This window comes from Tachypleus tridentatus, chromosome 4 (assembly GCF_004210375.1).
Source record: "Tachypleus tridentatus isolate NWPU-2018 chromosome 4, ASM421037v1, whole genome shotgun sequence".
Taxonomy (NCBI): Eukaryota; Metazoa; Arthropoda; class Merostomata; order Xiphosura; family Limulidae; genus Tachypleus; species Tachypleus tridentatus.
In genome coordinates this window covers 42,952,253-42,973,087 of record NC_134828.1, presented here as the reverse complement: position 1 = coordinate 42,973,087, position 20,835 = coordinate 42,952,253, and the positions used below count along the sequence as shown (strand labels likewise).

The window sequence follows — 20,835 nt, the reverse complement described above, 5'->3', positions numbered from 1 at the left end:
TCTCAAGATAAAAGCCATGCTTTCTAGGAAGCTTAACACTTAGGATAAACATTGTTTTTTTTCTTATCCAAAAATGTATTTCAGATAGATACTTCTCTAAAAACTGAAAGTTATTAAACTGTGCCACTGCTAAAATTTATTTAATATTTACAATAATTCTGAGTTTATGAAGTGTACCTTCATGAAATTTGGCAAGCTTTTGGTTTTAGATATTAAAAATCAGAATTTTTAATAAAGTATTTCCCCTAAAGAATTTTCTGTGAATTTACCGAGACTGACTGGCTCAGTCTCTTACTAGTTTGAGTCCAGAGTGATTTTACTGTTAAGAATAAAATAAAACTTTCATCTCATAGTTTTCATATTTTATTTACATAACCTACAGAAACTCCTATGTGAATATTGTTTTTTGGTAAAACTTTACATCTATTATTGTTTCAACCATAACATTAATTATAGTTAAATCATCAATCATGACCAATGTACAGTGAAACTGAAAGTTGAAAAAATAGGAAATAAAGCAATTTTTTTCTTGTTTTGACTCATAATTTTCCTTGTTTCCAAAGTTTCTATTTTAAAAGCTTCAGTTGTTAACATTTTTCCATTTATTTTCTGTGAATTTATGGTTTTAACATTGTATTTAGTACTTAACTGAGCACAATCCTCCTATCAAAGACAATTGAAATACATGACCAATATGACCTTTGAGTATAAACTTACACTGAACTAGGCCTCACTTTTTTTACTAAAATATTTATTAAAATAAATAATCTTGGAGCTTTCAAATATAGTGTTTAGAGCATAAAACACCTAAAGTAACTTTAATTTAACTGGCTTCCTAATTAAACAATAAATAGGCAAAACAATTCACTTACTAGCTTGGAACAGTAAAACATGATCCCAAAAAATGAAACTGAAGCTAAACATCTAATTACAAGGACAAAATGAAATAGTCTCCTAAGGAATCTTGTGAAGAATAATCTGTTCTTTCATTCTTACTATTGATTCTGAATAATCCAACAGCAAGTGTCACAGAGAATTGATAACATTTTGTGAAAGACAGGATGAGACAAGAGGCTTGGTTGTGGGTTTGACTTTTTTTTTTTAATAGCTCAATACAGAAAGATGTTTGGAAGCTACAAGTTTATAGTCTGGCTTGCCAATATTTATATTACAAGTGTGTACTTGGTTATTGCATACTATGCCAGCCTACAGTGTAATCACTATTAGACTATAGTCCTCCATCAACAGTAAACTGACACATCCTCCATGGAAAGTAAACCCCACAAGTACCAAATTTCAACAATGAATCATTCTTCATAAAAAATGACATGCTGGAAGTTGGTAAAATGGGAAAAAAGTTCTATGCAGAGGTGAGTTATCTATCTGAAATATATTTTTAGGTAAGGAAAATATTAACTTCAGAAATACTACTTACCTCTCCATAGAACTTATAGCTAGAATCCCACATTAATATGATGGTGGATGAGAAAGTGTAGATTTAAATAAAAAAAGAAAAAGGAGCAAATGTTAGCTCCTTTATGAAATGACAACAGAAAAAAGAAAATTCATGAAATGTATCATTCACTGAAAAGGATCTTTGATAGGGAAACCTAATGGGACATTATTCATTGAAAAACTACAACCTTCTCATGCAGGTTATATTTTCCACCAGGTAATGTGACAGAGCAAAAGGTATTGCTGAACGAACCTGTATGATGCTAAAGTGTAGCATAAGTGGATTAATATTAGACTGCAACCAGTCATTATATCTCAGGTGTTCAGCTGGATGTGGGTAAGTAGTGTGACTGGAGCAATAAGTCAGACCATATAATATATAAGAAGTAAAAATATGTACCAGAATAAGATGGCACAGGAAGAAACACCCCACCTCTACACTCAATTAATGGGATTCATTCACTTGGTTTATTGTAAGTGGGTTTCTTTTGAAGGTTAACTCTTCATATCATCCAGCCCAATGGTTTCTTGGTAATAGAGAAGCAAGAGTTATCTATTTAGTCTACTAGAAGAAAATGGAAAGGAACTGGCATGGAGGAAAATGCTGAAGAGATGCTCAGACCACCAAAAAATGAAACACTACATCTTCATAAGGTCCTACAATGACATTATACAATTGGTTACCACAAATTCAGACAGAAGGTTCAAGGTGGGTATGGGTGCTGTCCTTTTATTCCCCCTTAAGTGTAGCCTATTAGATTAAATACACACACACACACACGTATATATATTCTTCAAAAAAAGAAACGCAAAAGGCAAAATATGAGACAAATTGTTAACAAGTTTATTCTGGGTAGTTCTGTATGACATGTGTGAAACTTTGCACATTCATTGCTGAACATCCAAAGTCTGCAAAGGCGAAGTCCACGCTCACTAGGTGAAGTTTAACATCACTCAACGTCAATAACGAGTATGCCCCGTGAGCATCAATAACTGCTTGGCATCTCCTGCCCATGGAAGCAATGAGATGACGAATCACATCCTGTGGAATGGCTGCCCACTTAGCCTGCAAAGCTGCTGCAAGCTGAGGTAGAGTCTGCGGTTGAGGTTGTCGCCATCGCAGACGTCGGTCCAACTCGTCCCAAAGATGTTCGATGGGGTTTAAATCTGGTGATCTGGAGGGCCAGGGAAGAACGTTGATGTTGTGGTGTCTCAAAAAGACAGTGGTGAGTCGGGCTGTGTGAGGACGGGCGTTGTCATGTTGAAAAACGTCGTTGACGTTCACCATGATGGGTTGCACATGGGGCCTAAGAATCTCGTCGACGGTTGCGTACGGTCTGATCGGAAATCCTACGCAGCCCTGGTATGGTTGAAGCAGTAGACGTTGCAGTGGTGGTCCTATCCCGAAGGTGATGTAACCGGATGTTGCGATCTCGTGCGGGAGTGGTCACACGAGGTCTGCCAGATCGTGGACGGTCACGAGTTGATCCATGTTGTTGGTGACGATTCCATAACCTTGTGATGGTGCTTGGGTGGACATTCACAGCTCTGGCAACATCTGATCGAGGTTCGCCTGCTTCCAAGCAACCAATGGCATTGTTGCGTTGTGCTTCAGTCAGTCTTGGCATAACTGTATTGCGTGTCGGTGGCTTAACACTGAGCTATGGAAACCGAGAACCCGTCACTTTTATAGGGATTTTGCACATGTTGCACTTGCAGAACATGCAGATCTCTCAAACAAATTTATTGGACACGCATGCGTTTTGGCAAAAAATCCGATGTTTTCCTCCATTTTCAAAGTGCACAACTTTTATTGTTATTTTGGTCTGACAATCAGTGCCTTAACATGTGTAACATCACATACTCTGAGCTTGTAACTTTATTACATATATTTCTCTTTAAAATAACAAAAGTATCCCTTTTGCATTTCTTGTTTTGAAGAGTATATATTGCTGAAGCAGTCTTGCAGAAAAACACATCTCAATAGCAAGTACTGAACATGGACAGCTGGGCTGAACACTGTCTTTTATCATTTTACTCAATGAAAATTTTGAGAGAGAATAGTATTTCATGCAAGTCAACACCAGCCATATAGTAGGTTACATTGTCTCCATAATACAGATATACAGAAATAACATGGCAATTGTAGAATCTACAAAAAAATAAAAATAAAGAAAATAATTACCAACTCACCTTCTTAGAGCCTGTGTAATGATTACAGAATGATAATAAAAAACAGAAGTAGATGAAACTGAAATGTGGTGTAACTAATGTGACACACATACATTGAGGATCATTCACATTCCTACTTGTAGGATCTCATCCAAGGCAAAGTGATGACAAGAAGCAAGAGTAGCCATGAGGTAATGAATTTGATAGAAAGTGACATGAAAAAGATAAACCATGTCTTCAACCATGCAACAACTAAATAGCTAAATGAACTGTTTAATTTAACTGGTCAAAGTGAAAAAGAGATAAACCATGAAAGGAAGAAAAATCAAATGTCAAGAAAAAACACTGTCAATTGCCTCACAATGTGGCAGTATAAGTGAGTTAATAACCAAATGCTCTATAGAACAAACAAGACACCTATGGTTGGAATGATTACACAGTGAAGAAAGGTAAGGGAAGTTGATTAAAAAAACATCCAACCACCCTTTCATGTAGACTATGTTTTGGGGAGGAAAGAGCTGTCATGGAATGATTAACCTGTCCCTCTGGTAAAGAGTGTAGGAAGCATCCAAGGGAAGGAGCAGAAGTAACCATGTCTTACAAGAAAGACAACAAAAGGAACAGGTGGCCAATGGTTTGAATAGAGGATATGTAAGAGCTCTGAGAAATAAACAGAAGTTCCAGTCCCAAAGAGAGGTTTGTAAACTACCTGATGGAAAAGACTCAGAATAAAATTGTAAGAAATGGAGAAAAAGACAGAAAACAGCTGGAGAAGAAAAAGAGCTGAGAAGCATGTAGAAAGAGATTGGACCGATCCTGATTGGTAGCATCCACTTCCAAAGCTGTAGATTCTGAAAACAGAGATAAAAAAATAAGCTTGATGTTGAGAAGCACTCCAAAGGCAATAATTACAGGACTCTCAAAGTGCGAGTAAATCTGCTAAAAACACTTGAGAACATACAGAACAATTAGTTGAAAAGATACAGTCAAGATAAATGATTTGCCACCAGGGTAAAAGCTCCTGTAACTTGATGGGCCAAAAGCCTGATCATGAGCCCAAAAACATATTCAAGAGCAAGGAAACAAGGATGCTGAGGTTGAATACAGTAGTGTTGGCTGATGCAAGAAAAAACAGAATTGCCTGAAGGGACTATAATAGGATGATCAGATAGATGAGACAGATAATGATGGCACCTTACTGAGCAGACAAAATCTTGAGATATGATAGGTAATAATGATCCTATAGAGATCAGAGTCCAGAAATGGTGCAAATGTCCAGAACTACAACTCACCTGGACAGTTAGGCATCAATTTAAAGATTTTCTGTGTTTGTACATAGCTACACAATGGGCTAACTATGCTGCACCCCCCATGGGTATTAAAAACCTGACTTGTAGCATTACAAACATTCAGACTTACAGTTGAACCACTGATGGGAAGAAAGGGTGTTTCTGAAAAGATTCAGTTCCAGGCAGGTTGAAGAATGAAAGATATTCAAGTTGTGTGTATGTGTGAGAGATTAACTGAGTCACCTCAATAGCAAAAGGTGATGGGAAGGAGAGAGAGACACAAGGGAAGACTATGGGTCTCTGGAATTTTTCCACTGATTGACCAAATTTCACCAGAGAGAATGCAAATGGAAGCATCCAAATGAAACAAGAAACTTGAAAGAAGAAAAAAAAGAGTCCCAAAAAAGCACAAGAGCCTTATTAACTAGAAACTCCATGTCTTGAAGACATAAAAGAGAAGGCTGAGCTCATCTTGCATATGACTTAAGAAAGAACCAAGTGAACATGATAATTTCATGAAGGTCAAACTTTTGCAGGCCTAAGGAATGCATTTTTTATGCAATAGCCATCTGGACCCAACTGAAAACATATGGAGATGTAGCAGAAGAGAAGAGCCCCAAACTAAATAACCAACCACTGTGTACAAACTGCAGGAAATAATGGGCAGTTGGGCAAATTGAAACAGTGATAAAAAAAAGCACATGGGATATGAATTTTAGTCATCCACATCCCTGAAGAGAGCATAAACCTCACAGTGAGAAAATTATCCTTCTTCAACCAGAGAACAACCAAAGTATGACATCTGTGACAGGTCATCAATCTTTCATTTTCTTATTAACTCAGAAAAAAAAAAAGGCAGTAAAACTATAGATTGGTGTCAAGTACCAATTATATGGAACTTATAATCAGGAGGGAGATAAATGAAGAGATTGAAAGTGAAAGGTGAGGATAAACTTGTGTAACCCAGTGATGTTTGGCAAAGAGTCCATGTGAATGCAAAATGGAAGAGCTAATTACTACTATACCAGACAGAGAAGCGGCTAAACAAACAAGTTTTCTACGATTCATGGCCAGTCCGATGAGATGTGAATGTCAGATAGTTAAAAAATGGACAAAGAACAGGAAAGAGGATGATCCTACAAAGCTATCCGAGGCAAGAAAATTAATGGGGACCCTCTTGTCCAAAAATAGGGTGAAAATATAACAACTGATGTGCTGCCTCAGTTTGCAATTTCAAAGTCTAATGAATATTTTCAAAATGTCATCACAAAAGAGGAGTGTAAATAAGGAGACCCTCAAGATAAGATTGAGGAAGGCAAATCTCGGAAAGTAAAGCATTCCAACTAATTAACCTCAGGAAACAAATATGGTAAGTTAATTGGAACACAATGAAAGAAAAAACTGGAGGCCAAGATAGAATAACACTACAAAAGTTCTCCAGTATATCTGTCAAAGTGATATTATAAAGCTTCTGAAAGAAAGTGAAGCAGAGCAGATAATGAGCAAGAAAAGGACAAAGATAAGCAGAATAAAGATGAAAGAGTAACCCCACGCTGAAAGAAAGATAAGTGACTGAAACTCATGCAACAACGAAATCCAGCAAAAAAAAAAAAAGTCCCATATAAATGTTTTATTGAAGAATATAATAAATAGGAATCTAGATGCAAAAACTGGTGAAACAGTTAGTCAAATTTATCTAAAAGATAGAGCACAATCAGCTAAAGTAATAAGTAGGATTCCTGGGTCCAAGATTAGAATGGAACCAACATCTGATGCACAAAGGTTCTAGCATCACTAACCCACAAAAGGGCTCCACTATCCATAGTGGTAGTAAGAACCTCAAGAAGAGTCAAAAATGTGAATACACGAATTCCTAATCTAAATGATCCATGAAATTATTTTTTTCTTTTTGTGTTGTTAAAGTTGATCTTGTATACATGCATTGGTCACTGTTATACTTATAAAGTAGAAGAGTAATTGACAAAATGAAGTAAATAGGTTAATGACAAAAATTAGTACTGTCAATAAATCGTATAACAGACTCTAGAATACATGTCCTACAAATTTATAATTAAATTATGAAGAGAAATTAGATTAATACAATTAAAATAAAAAGTTCAAATTAAATATTTAAAAATCCATAATTTTTCTTTAATAATCAAGAAAATAGAGGTAACAAAGGCTACATGTTTTTAACTATAGCTTAAAAAAGTAACTGCAAAATGAACACTGATGTAGTCAACTGTGCATCTGAGATGCATCATCCTCCTGATGATGAATGGCTATATTCAGTTGAGATTACACCAAAGGTTGGTATAGTACATATTAATGTATATAGAGCCAAGAGCTTCTTTCAACACTTGGAACATAAAAAAACACTTTATTAGCAGTAAAACAAAGTAATGGGTATCAATTCTTTGGAAAAAACAAATAGTGTTTCTAAGCTGTCTTATGTGAAATAGTTAACTTTCATGATAAGAACCAAATGTATTGTGAGAAACTTCCTTTTTACAATTAAACTTCTAAATTATACTTACCTTTGAATCTAAAACTAGTCTTACAAGAGGATATACATTTTAAAGGTAAAATTACTTATTATGCATAGTTTACCTTTGAAAGTAATGAAACAAAAAACAACAAAAGTCACAATGCATATTGCTTGCAAAATATCTAATGTTACACAAATAAATTAACTACAGCCTATGTAAACTTAGATAACATTACTTCTCTGAGTAAATGTAACAGCAGAATAACTAATCTTTCACACCAGGATGATGTAATAGATAAATGTGCATTACTTAGTTACGTAGTGATAATTGCTGTCCATGCACCCTCAATTTTTATATAACTCTGCCAACAGAAGTTATGCCCTTACCTCTTTAGGTAGCTGTAACTGCAGAATGTGTAATCTTCCATCCTCATCTTTTGCTCTCAGATGTAGTGTACTGAGGTCAGGATCTACATATTCTACCCTAGAAGAAAACCATGAGATAATATACATTGAAGAGAGGGTCTAAGTATTCTACCCTAATATAAAACCATGAGAGGTAATGCACCAAGTTCAGCATGTAGGTATTCTGTTTTAAAAAACTGTAACATACAGCTTGCTGAGGTTAGAATGTACTTACTCAATCATAGAAGGAAACTGAGATATAACATGCTGATTTCAGAGTTACTGAATTTTATTTTGTAAGAAAGCCATGATAATTAAATACATATTGCAAATTTGAACAACAGTTTCTTTTTTATAATTTCACTTGTAAAATTGTTGGTTCTTTATCTACTGAAGCTTCAAATCAGTGACTTACAACAGTGGTTTCAAATGAAGATCTAAATATTTGAAAAAAAAATCCTCATAAACCAATAGAAATATATAGGCCTGCACTACAGCATCTGAACTTAGGAATATTATAATAAAACATAAATCCAATTGTGCTGCACCTTGCAACTTGACTAGTATGTATACACATAAAATAATACAAATACCCATTTCATTGTACAGCTGGCTTGAGATATGTAATGGTTAAACAGTGGACAATGAGTTTGACTGTTTTTTAGAGCAAGATCATTATATTGTGTACTGTTGCTTGTAGCACATTGATGGTCTTTAACACTTACTTTGTGTTCTTTGATTCTCATCTCTTACAAAATACTAAATATTTTTTTGTTTTACAACAACTGTGGTATGACTTATTGCAGGTCTTTTTCTGGATGGTCTTTGTATCCAAAGTTGATATTTTACATCACAAAGAGCTATTTTATATCCTCCCTAATGCAATTACATTTTGGTGGCATCAAGCTAACTACAAAAATTTAATTCTGATACATGCTATATCACTGCAACTTTATACCAGCCATGGTTGTCACCTGACTTGCTGATTTAGATATTAAAAATCATTTTTGTACAAGATTCTCCACTTTCTGTATATGATTTACAGATATGAATCACAAAGTTATCAACAAGGTTCTAGAAAAAAATTTATAGGAGTTACTTTTTCCTTTCTCTTTCAATGAATATTTATGTTGACCAGTCAGTGGATCAGAGGTTGGGAACTGCTTATGTAGAAAACTAATTTAATGTAAAATGCTTCTGCCAGATATTCTAATTTTAATTGTTTATCATGCTAAACCAAGAAAAAAAACTCTTGCTACTTTTTTCTTATTTCGCAGGGAATAATTCTTTTACCTTTGCTACCTGAGCACTATTTCCTTTCATACTTACTTGCTTTTGTATCATCACTTGCACATTTTTTACCAAGCATTAATCCTTTCATTATCCTCTGTCCAGGTAATAATCTCCCCATTCTTATCCACCTAGCTAATAATTCTTATATTGTTTTCTTCCTTGCAATGTCATGTATAATTTTTTTATTAGGTTTAAAGCGTTTAATTCACACTCATAAACAAAACAACATAAATAGATGTCTGAGAAGTAGCTTTACTGATACATATGAAAAAATATAATACACCAATTAAATTAAACTGGGAATTACTCATTTAAGGAAACTACTCCATTAAACCCTCTTACAACCAGAGGGTGTTACTTATATCCCAAAGGATGATTAATTACCAATTTATTTTATTATTTAGCCTTATAAAACATATTGCTTGGTTAAGGTAAAAATAATACAGAATTTTTTTCCTAGAAGAAGCATTTTAAAGACACCAAAGATTGACATCTACACAGTTCTATTAATTACAAAACTGTCTGTACTTTGTCTTACCAGCTCTTATTTGTAAAAACAAAGATCCATATACAAAATCAAACAATAAAAGTAAATTATTAAACACACTGAGAAATCTAAGCAGTTGAAAACAAATATTTAAAACATAATGTAAGCTCCACGAGGAAAATAAACAAAGACAAATATCTTATACTGTTTGACATGTTTTTTGTTTGTTTTTTTATGTGAAATGTGAACCTCCAATTGACCAAGTACTAAATTTTGACTTCTGTCATACTTATTTTCTTTAGTGGAAAGTTCTAAAAATGTTAAAAAGTTTCAAATAAATAGACAAATTTGTAAAGCATTTTCAAACTATAATCAATTAAGTTCAAGTCTTTCAGCCTCCACGAGCCACAATAACTATATAAACCTACCTGTCCCAGCCACATTGAGCTATATGTGACAACAGTGTACTGTAGTACTGGGGTGTGGGAAGGAGGATTTCTCTTCTTAATTTGGTTTGTTTTAGCTGTTTCTCCTGGAAAAATGTTACAATAATATTATTATGCTTGTATTAAAGCAGAAAAACAAATGCACTAACATCATTCTCAATTAAACAAATGAAAATTATAATTCTGTTATACTGAAAATATATTCCCAATAAATACTTACCTCCTCTCAAAGATATAGCAATTCTGGTTCAGTGCTGACTTCTTAATGCAAAAATGTTTTTGTATGCCACAAGTTTGAGCTCCCACAACTAGAATCTCACACCGAATAAGTGGTGGGAGCAGCGCAAAGCAGCAAACGAAAAAAATATCACTCTGAAAGTGTTCAAAGAGCACCTGAAAAGTGTAAATTATTATAGTAAAGGATGTTACATAGGATACCACACTATAACTGAACCAGGCATACTCTATGCTCAGTGAAGAAAGAGGGGTTTCAAACATGAGTTGAAAAAGAGAGGAACACCTCCAAAAGGGAAATAATAATGTTTGGATAGGAATCCTGATATTGGAATCTCAATCCCTTGGAAGACAGTAATGTGGGTAAGAGTGGATGATGTGCCCCAAGGTGTAGAGTGGCTAGGGCACAACAGATTGTAAATGGCAAATCAATTGCATCTAAAACCCAGGTGCTTGGAACTGACATCCATGCAGGAGTAGAATGAGGATCAAATCATCAGCAAAACAACTACAATCCAAAACCCAGCCACTGTGAACTGACATCCACATGGAAAGAGGAAAGATTATACCAGTGGCAAGTTAATTGCAATCCAAAACCTAGTCATCAGATGCAAGTAGGAAAGAAAATCATACTGTCTTCACCTCAAGTTCAGCAAAATAGAGTGGGATATGATGCCCACCAGATTGTGAACAGAATACATGTGATGAAAGTGATAATAAATTACTGATTTGGGAACTCGAAATCTAGTTGACTGAAAAAATCAAAAAGTCCTTCTATTGTGCAACATCACACTGAAAAATAATCAAACAGAAACCAACCCCAGCACAGTATCATCCATGACATATGGAAATCTGAATTCAACAGGAAGAACTGTAGTAACCCACATGTTCATCCACCATGACCCACATTTGTTAGGAATGAACATGAGGCCAATTAAGTGTGGGAACAGAGACACCAATAACACATGTGTGAGACCTTGTGTTAACTGGTCCTGCTCTGAATCCAAAACCCAGCTACAGAAACCCAACACCCATGTAGGGCTAGGATGAGGGACAGGTCTCTCCAAAGCTAAAACATCCCTTGAAATAGACCTGTTCAGAGAGGTAGCATCAGTTTAGAGGATAACCCTGCCCTACTTTCAATTGAATGGATTCATTACTTTTTGTATTGTATATCAGCAGATATTGTGATAGAGGCTCCTGTACTCCATTGGAATAACAAGGGGAAAGAAAATGTGGTGGAGAGTCTGGAAGAACATTAAAACCATAGAAAGTGAAACAGGTGAATACAAAAACCCTATTCTGAAAAGCAGATCTCTCCTTACTTATTCAATGTAAGGAATGACAGGAATGGGAAGCTATCCCCTTCTGGTTTATTCATGAAGTCCATAGGTCAGTTTGGTTTGGAAACAAGTATATTACAAAGAAAAACCTACTACTGATCTTGTGGAACATCTCCATCTCAACAATGTGCATTTAGTGGCCATGGAAGTCATAACTGTGAAGCCATCATGGCATTACAGTGTAAAATTGACTAGTTTAAGTATACCTAGAGAGCCACCACTTGCTACAGAGCAGGTTTCTTAAAAAAAAAAAAAAAAAAAATGAAATGAAAAAGAAGAGGTATGTACACACACACACACACACACAAAATGTAAATTATCCATTCAGAGTCTAACTGAAGAGTGAATGATGGCAACAGGTGGAAGGCAGTTCCTCTATGAAGAAGAAATGACTACTTAGGCAGATAATGGGAGATAAATGCATGAGTAGTAGTCTCAGTGCTCATTGGAAAAAGTATCTCCAATGTATAATGGGAGTGAGATGCAGGTAAAAGGTAAGGTACCTGATCAGAGTGAAGACACCAGGAATTAAGGGAAGGAGGAGACAAGAAAGCAAAACAATTGAACTAAAAGCCAAATCCAATTAATAATAGAGAAGGGAAAAAGTCACAAAAAGAGGACTAGTGCCATGGAATGAAACTATTGAGAACCAACAGAAAAATTCCTTGAAGGTAATTAAGCAACTAAGGGCACATAATGGACATAGAAGGCCATGTAGATCTAAATGGTAATAAAGGTGTCAGATGGAAAAAAACAATAAAAGAGAACAACATGGCAAACAAGTTAGCAAAATGAAAGTTAGGAAACACCTAGAATACATCAAGCTAAATCAGTCAAGAAAACCAGATCTATGCTGACCATGATGGAACAAACAAAAAGACCAGATAAGGAAGGAGTGGCATTGATGAATGAAACCATCTGAAAAAGATGATGGATGAAATAAAATAAAAAGGTACAAACTTGTCTCAATCCTGTATAAACACAATCAGTCAGAGGAAGTGGTTGAAGAATCAGAGATAAAAGAAAAAAAGAGAGTTAACTTGGAATCGAGAAAAGAAACAAACGTGTCCTACTGTGGAGTACCACACTGGGATTAAAAGACGCTGGAAAGTTTTGAAGGTTAAAAAAAACCACCCCATGGGATAAAGTATGTTTAGACTGGAAAGGCAATCTGCAATAAGAATGAAAGCACTTAGAACACAATACACTAGGAGGCATACATCCAGTGTTTCAGCCCAAAAAGTGTGATCCAAGGTTGGCCATAAAGGGAAGCTGCTCCCTTGATGAGTGATATAAGCCAACACCATCAAATTGTCAGAATTGATCATGATTAGCCAAATACTGACAAGTGGAAGAATATGAGCCAAAGCACATTGATATGCTGGAAGTTCCATAGCATGAACATAGTAAGACCTGTTGGTTATATATACACTGTCTTGAAGCCTCATACTGATTAACTTATTCTCCCTGAAAACAGAAGGTAAGTATCAGGGAGGAGAAATCTAGATGAGGGAAATGAAGTGATCTTAACAATGTAGAAATTTCAATTAACCACCATTGCACTTCATCAAGTAGTGAAGGAGGAAAGTGATGAGAGGAATCGAAATGAACCCTGTTAAGGTTCCATGGTTTGTGCAGCATTCCCTGAAGAGATTACATACGTGCCACACCCAAGATGATAAGTGCTTCCCTAAAATCCACACCACTAAACATGAGAGAATCTCGCTAGCAATAAAAAAATTAACAGTAATAAATTAAAGCTTCATCAAAGTCAGTCAAAAGGGAGAAGTATGAGCCTGATGGAGTTGGGTGCTGAAAAAGACATAGGTAATGGTGAAGACTTCTCTAACTGGAAAAATCCAACCACCCAATCTGTGTGGCTAAAAAGTAGATAAGTATGGAATAAACTAATAGAAGCCAGGTAACAAAGTTGTGGTATAATTACAATCCCTATAATGATGAAGTCATGTAAAACTGAACACCTAATGAAAGACTAACAGATCCAAAACAAAGTTGAAGTGTAAGTCATGAAACTAATACCCAATGCTGTGGTGAACATACTTAAGATTGCATGATGAGGAAGGAAAATAGGAATGGAGGTATAAGGATATACAATTTATACTGAAGAAATGGCCCCACTAGAGTGTAATGAATAACATAGTAATATGGAAGAGAGCCAAGAAGTGATTAAGGCAGCACACATCTATCACAGAATTCCAATCAGCATCAAGAATACATGACTAGTGGAGAAACTTCCAGAGATAAGACAGATAAATGACTGAAAGGTGCCACACAAGAAGCATGAATAAAGAATGCACTGGCTCAAAAAGAGACAACTGAACAACTCAAAGGGAGCATCACAGATACCCCACATGACATTAAAGTCACAGGATTAACCCCAAATAGAACTGGACCAGTCGATAAATGAGTTAGCCATAAGTCCCGAGTAGAAGTGGATGGTAAACAAACTTAGTACAAGACAGTGTCCCACCCAAGAAGATTCAAAAGATGGCAACATGGAGGTAAGGAAGGGGAATGTATCCTATGAAAATCCCCAACAATTTCGTGAAACACCTCATAAAGGAAGTGTGTGGCAAATAATTCCTGCAGAAGAGCCAATAGAGGAAGTAAAAGGCTGGAAAACTTGGTGAAGGATAAAAAAACAACAACAACATAAGATTAACATGGTCCACCCCATACAGACAAGAGAGATTATAAGTGCATAAAAATCAAGAAAAAAACCAATCCACCATGTGCTAAGCAAAGGCAAAATGAGCAAAAACCCATGGAGGGCAAGACATGCGAGTACCCTCTCTCGAAAGAGACAAAAGTGCCCAACATAAACTATATTGTCTGGAGAAGAAGTTAAAAAAAAAAAATACAGTGAAACACATCTAAAAAAAAATTGTTTTTGCTGCTTATGAAGTCTAAAATTTTTTTTAGAAGTAAAAGAGCACAAATGAAAAATGTAATAGTTTAGTACCATCAAATAAATGGTTATCAAAACACTATATTGCACTCCTATTGGTGGAGAGTTGTTGGATGATAATTTGCATGCAAGATGAGGTTGAATAACGCTGATCATGAAGCACATGAGAGCTCAAGGCTTGTAGCATATGAAAAAAAGTTTATATATAGATGACAGCACTGACTGAGAATAGCTGCATTTGTAAAAGGAGTATATTACTTTATCAAAATTAAAAATAAATATATGCAAACAGTCAGTAAAAAGAAGTTCAGAGAACTACTACAAGAATGATTCTAATCAGTGATATAGTGTAAAATGTTTTGTGTCAAAGCTTAAACTAAATCCCCATAAACTTCTGATCCTTGAATTATATAGCCAACTGACATACATTAGTGATAAGAATACAAATATTATATTTTATCTTAATACTTTCTTAACATTACAAAATAATGTGTGTAAATTTATGTATGCAAGTCATCATTTTAAACATGCAGTTTGAATAAAATAAAATATACCTACATTTTATTTTTTAAATCTCACAGCACCTTCTCAATTAAAATAATTATACAAGCATACAAGTCTCAGGCATAAGTCGTTTTGGACTCGCATGTTCAGTCAAGATGATAATGCCAATTTGAGCAGGTATGAGTTTCTCTTTTTACTGTACTTTGATTTTATTGTGAACAAAAATAAATAGTTTGTATTGCATCTTCAAAATCCATCCCAATGTAAAAATGAAATGAATTACAAGTTAATTTTCACCTTATGTGAATAATAAAGCTAGAATAAGTGAGGAAGTGACCTGAGACCAGGAATTTACAGTTTCTGTTCCTGGTCTATCTGGTGTCCTTGAACCATCTGACAATGACTGGCCTAGTTGCTAATCAAAGAAAATGATTTTTACAGGAAGTACAATTGACTGAATATTAGAAATAAAAAACATAGCTGTGCACTCTACCATAAAATTAGAACTTTTGGGGTGGAACTACTGCAGGAATGAAAGTTTCTCAGAAATAGCCCAACAATAAAATAATTGATTTTAGTGAAAGTCGACAGGAACAGCTTCTGTCTGTTTTGGAAAAAAAAATTTTGATGACAAAGAAACTGCGGTAATATTATTGGCTAAGCTGAGAAACTAGATAACTTTGAATGTGCATTTGGAAACATTATCTCATGAAAAGTGATTACCATAAAACTTTTTCACATAGCATACAAGGTAGTAAAAAAGAAAAAACAATAACTTCATAATTTTGAACTTGAAACTGATTTACAAGAACTGAACTTAATTGACATAGACCATATCCTTCACTCAAAACACATGTATTAACATTACAAATCATATTTGCGACAAAATGGAAAAAATACTAATTAATATAGTTACTACACAAAAAAAAGTAGAATTTCATTGACAAGTAAACTTCTTTGAGTAAAATATTTATCATAACAGAGAATGTTTGAATCTGTGCCCCAGACAATGGAATTAATTCCCTGGTAAGTTTTGTTTTGGACTCAAACTTGAAAATGTCACTGCAAAAGGAATTTTTTTTATTCTTTATTCCATTGTGTTCAGTCTTAAAGAAAGAAGAAAGACTATCTGAAAAGTTTAGTCTGTGTGATGGTACAGCCGTGATGTTGGGTAGTAAAAGTAGAGTCAAGAAACTAAGGAAAGATGAATTTCCTTCTGTAATTGTGTGGCACTGTGCTAATCACAGATTAGAACTGTTGGTCTATGTCACTTTAAAATCAGTCTCAGAGAACAACAGATTTAAAATTTAAAGAGTTTATCGATAAACCTTACGTTTCATACCACACATCACATAAAAGTAGCAGAGAACTTAAGATGTGCATGAACTTTCTGAAGATTCAACTTTTAATAATTGGCCAAATTTTAAGCATTCAATGGGTGGGATCTAGTTTACAGTCAGTTTCAACTGTTTGGAAAGACTATGAAATGTTTGTGCAACATATCGATGAAGAAAAGCACGATTTAAAAAGAGACATAAAATAGCAATATGCATATGAGGGTCTACATCAAGATGCTGTTCAAGAATTGTTCAAATTGAGTTTGGACTTAAACTTACTAGAGCACGATATAGACTCTTACAAGACAGATCTAAAGATAAAAACTATTGTACAAATTTTTGAAGAAAGAAAAATGATTCGAGCCCATATTATAAAAATTCCACCGAATCCCTGAAAATATTTACTTCCTTGGAGCTTCACTTCACAACAAAGATTACAAAAAGGTTCCACTGATTAATATGGAAGCTTTTTTACAGAACCTTGAAAATAAGTTGCTTGTGATAGCAAAGATGGCAATAAAGTACAGTGTACATGCATTTTTGATAAAAAAACAACATTGACTTGAGAACACTGATGCTTGTTTAACATTTAGCAAGATGGAGGCAAGAAAACTGTCAATAAGACTTTTTCTAAAGAGATACGATTCATTAATTTTTTGTAAGTACTTCATCAAAAAGAGAATTCTGAAAAAGCTGTAGTATTTGAAACGCACTTTTAGTATTATTTCCATTTCTTCCAGTGAATGAGAACAAGGGGTTTTGCAGATTACTTTGTTACTCCAACTAGAGATTTGTTGATGAGAAAAAAAATTGTTTCCACACTTTTTTGTATTAAACTTGTTGGACTGTCCCTTCCACACTTTGATAAAAAAAAAAAAACACAAAGTTATGTTGCTCCGAAAACACTACTCAGCAGTAGACACCAAAAGCAAGGTCAGATAACATGATAAAAATTTGGAATTTTCTATAAAAAGGTAAATTGGTGTATTTTCATTGCTTAATTTTTTTATATATTTAAATATGAGTATTGGAACCTTTCTTTCTTCTTCAAAAAAGCACAGTTAAGAACAAATATAAAAGATAATTAACAACAATTATTTACCAGTAAATCTCTCAACTCCAGCAGAAATACACTGAGTGAAGAACTCTGTTTAAGACTCTGGAAAAAAATAAATAAATAAACAAACCAATGTTAACAATTAAAATCATAAACAGTTGATTGTTACAACTATAAAAGTTATAATACTACCTTGTATGACAATACACTATGACTAGCTTGTTTCTGGGTTGTTGTTTTTATAAATCCCTACATCCAAAGTATTTAGTACAACTGTATCATCAATCTGTACACCAAAGTTAACATTTTATTATGCTGGAAATGTACTTCTGATAGGTAATTACCTCTTCTTGCCCAAAGCTTTGTTGATCCTAATATGCCTTATAAGCATTCTTAAACATTTGTACAAAAATCATGCAAGTCTTTTGTACCCCTCAATTTACACCATTTTTCTTTTGAAGATGTACTGATCATGCAATCATTCTCCAGTCATGTTGTCCCATTTATACTGGCAAAAGTAGCTCCCTCTGCAATTCTAGAATAAATTTCACTTTCAAAGGCAGTTACACATAAGATACACTGGCCCATCAATTGGAAGGTTGATGAGAAGAGGTAAGTACTTATTGGAAATACTGTCTTACCTCCTATCACCCAGAGTTATAATCTCAAAATTGTATAGAAAGAGAGGCTGGTATATGTACACAAGTAACCAAGGAAGCAGAAAACAACTGCCTTAGAAGCACAGGGATGCAAAATCAAGAAGAGAAAACACATCTAAAAAGTACAGCACAATTTTTGGGACAGGTATGCTCTATGCCCAGTAATCAAATTCAGAATGTCAATACTGGCAGGCACCAACATATTTAGTAAGAGAAAACTGGCTCACACAAGTGTGTACCAAATATTACATTAGAGTAGAATAAGTATAGTCCATCCAATAGAAGCTCTTTGTAGAAGAAATTGTCTGACTAAAGTGTGGTCCTCTCGGGCAAAAACATCCAAGGGAAATGTCTTGGATACATAACATGACAAGAAAAAGCATCTACAGATAAAAGAGTGATAACTTCAACATACATGTGATATGTCCATATGAATAGCAAGACATAGTAACAAACACACAGTGAACCATAATTAGGTGCCTGAAAAACACAAAATGACTAAATGGCTAGGGTTGAAAGGATCAGGTGAATAGGTCAAGTGGAGTCTGCTTGGGCAGAAAACATCCAAGGGAAGCACCTCAGATGCACAATATTATTACTACGTGTGGTCTGCTCAAGCAAAAAACATTGAAGTAAGCACTTTGAGATACAACAGCTTAAGTGTGGTCCATCTGGGCAAACAACATCCAAACATCCAAGGGAAGTACCTTGAACAAGATTGTGAGATCAATTAGTATCAGTCTGCTTGGGCAAAAAACATCTGCAGAAAGCACCATGGATCTTCAACAATTTGTCATTGTTAGGTACTGCAATGATTACAACAACAACAGTCTTCTTCTCACTGAGTGGGTACTCATGATATACAAATTTTAATTTGCATTGGCTATACAAAACCCATCAGAAATAAACTTTCTTGATCCACCACATTAGCAACTGGGAACTAGAAGTAGTAAAGACTTGTATGCTCCACTAGAAAAGAGAAAGGGGTGAGATTCATGGTAGGGAATCCAGAGAAACATCACACTGAAAACAGTACAGGGGTGTTTGCATTATTCAATCTTGAAAAGCATTTGGTGCAAAGAAACATGGCAATCCTCATGGACAAGTCAGAATGTGCAAATCATACAAGTTGAAAAAATTAACCAGTAAGAATAATGTGTAAAAAAATCAAAGAAAACAGAGGAATATCACAAATAAACAAGTGAGAATAAGAATCATGAAAGGAGGCAATATTAGCCACATAACATAGCAAAGAACAACCTGAATGAAGTCAATTCAATTTCAAAAGGGAATACAATTGTTAAGTAAATAGGTTAAAAAAGTAAAAACAAGAGGAATAGTAGAGGAAGTAGGAAACATCAAATGGCATAAACATTGGAATGACAACAACTACAAGCCAGGAGGAGGAGGAAAGAGAACTTAAGGGAAGAATGATACAAGAAACACATTGTAATGGCTTCCAAGGGTGAATTGGACAGGACATAAAGGACAAAATGAGATCCAAATCTGGAAAAGTAAAGAGAAGTGGCAGACAAAATAGAGAAAATGAACAAATAAGTAGATAGATAACATAAAATAAACCTTTCCAGAAATTGAAGTTTTTTTCTTTAAGAAATGTACAACAGATATTCTCAGAAAAAAGAACAATATCTAACTCGGCAAATAACATGAAGATGTGGAAACAGATGAAAAATGCCATGTAAAGAATTTTTTCACTTGGTAATTATATCATTCTTTAGTAAAAAAATTGTGAAAGGAAGAAACCATTAGCAGAACATAAGAGAACTTCCCATGAACTGCAGCCTGGATTACCCCAGCACACATCGTTGACTCATAGACGTGGGAACATGTATACAGAACTACTGTCTACTATTGGTGTGAAATTCAACAACCACCATATTAAATATTCCAAAGTCAATATGAATAAAGCATTATTATGAAACAGAAGTGTTTATGAAACAAATGGGTAGAAACAAAGAAAATGTCACACAGGAAGTAGAAATTTGAAGTTGAATCTGATAGAAATGAGTGACCAAGCACAATCAAATGTTTGTAGTCACATGGAAAGCAAGTGAAAATACATGTCTAGAAAATGGGAATGTAAATTGAGAAAATGAAGTCTGTTCCAGAATTGTAGAGGTAATTAGTTAAACCAGCATAGATAACACAACATGACTCGTGCAGAAGGATCACATAATAAGTACACGTTCAAGAAAAAAATAAATTAAATAAATTGCAGGCTAGAAAAGACCGGTACAATTTCAGTAAAAACTTTAAGCAATACTTATATGCCAGACCAGAACTGAGATAGCTCTGGGTAAGAGGAGGTAAGACTTTCAGAAGTATATGGTACAAGTGAATCATAAACCTGTACATACATCTAAAGTATTAAACACTATTGAATCATAAATCTCTGTGCATTCAAAATATAATGTACACATAAATTAAAAGGCTGTGGTATTTTGAGATATTCCTTATTATTTTCAATGCTTCCAGGGTAGAAAAATATGTGCCAAAAAGATCATATATATTCCCAGTGTGATGAAATGTCATGCTGAGTTGGCTAATGAATTGAAGAATGTAAAGTATAAACCAAAGATGAATTTCATTGGTATTGAGAAATAAATGTTTCCCTTATCCTGAAACTGATGCTGTCATAGCAGAAAAAAAGGTTGTGAGGTTGATTGCTTGTTTGGTGTTTATTGGCACAAAAGCAACTTGGCTACCTGCACCAAAC

At 34.6% G+C, this 20,835-nt stretch overlaps 1 protein-coding gene across 1 annotated transcript in view; it reads right to left on the bottom strand.

The window, feature by feature from the left end:
* LOC143248974 (E3 ubiquitin-protein ligase FANCL-like) overlaps positions 1-20,835 on the bottom strand; it is a 64,224-nt gene that overhangs the window by 30,223 nt on the left and 13,166 nt on the right. The window contains exons 4-6 of the mRNA XM_076498047.1: positions 17,485-17,541; positions 10,018-10,121; positions 7,792-7,888 (exon numbers count right to left, since the gene is read on the bottom strand). Of these exons, the coding sequence (XP_076354162.1) occupies positions 7,792-7,888; positions 10,018-10,121; positions 17,485-17,541 (258 nt within the window). The remainder of the gene's footprint in view (positions 1-7,791; positions 7,889-10,017; positions 10,122-17,484; positions 17,542-20,835) is intronic.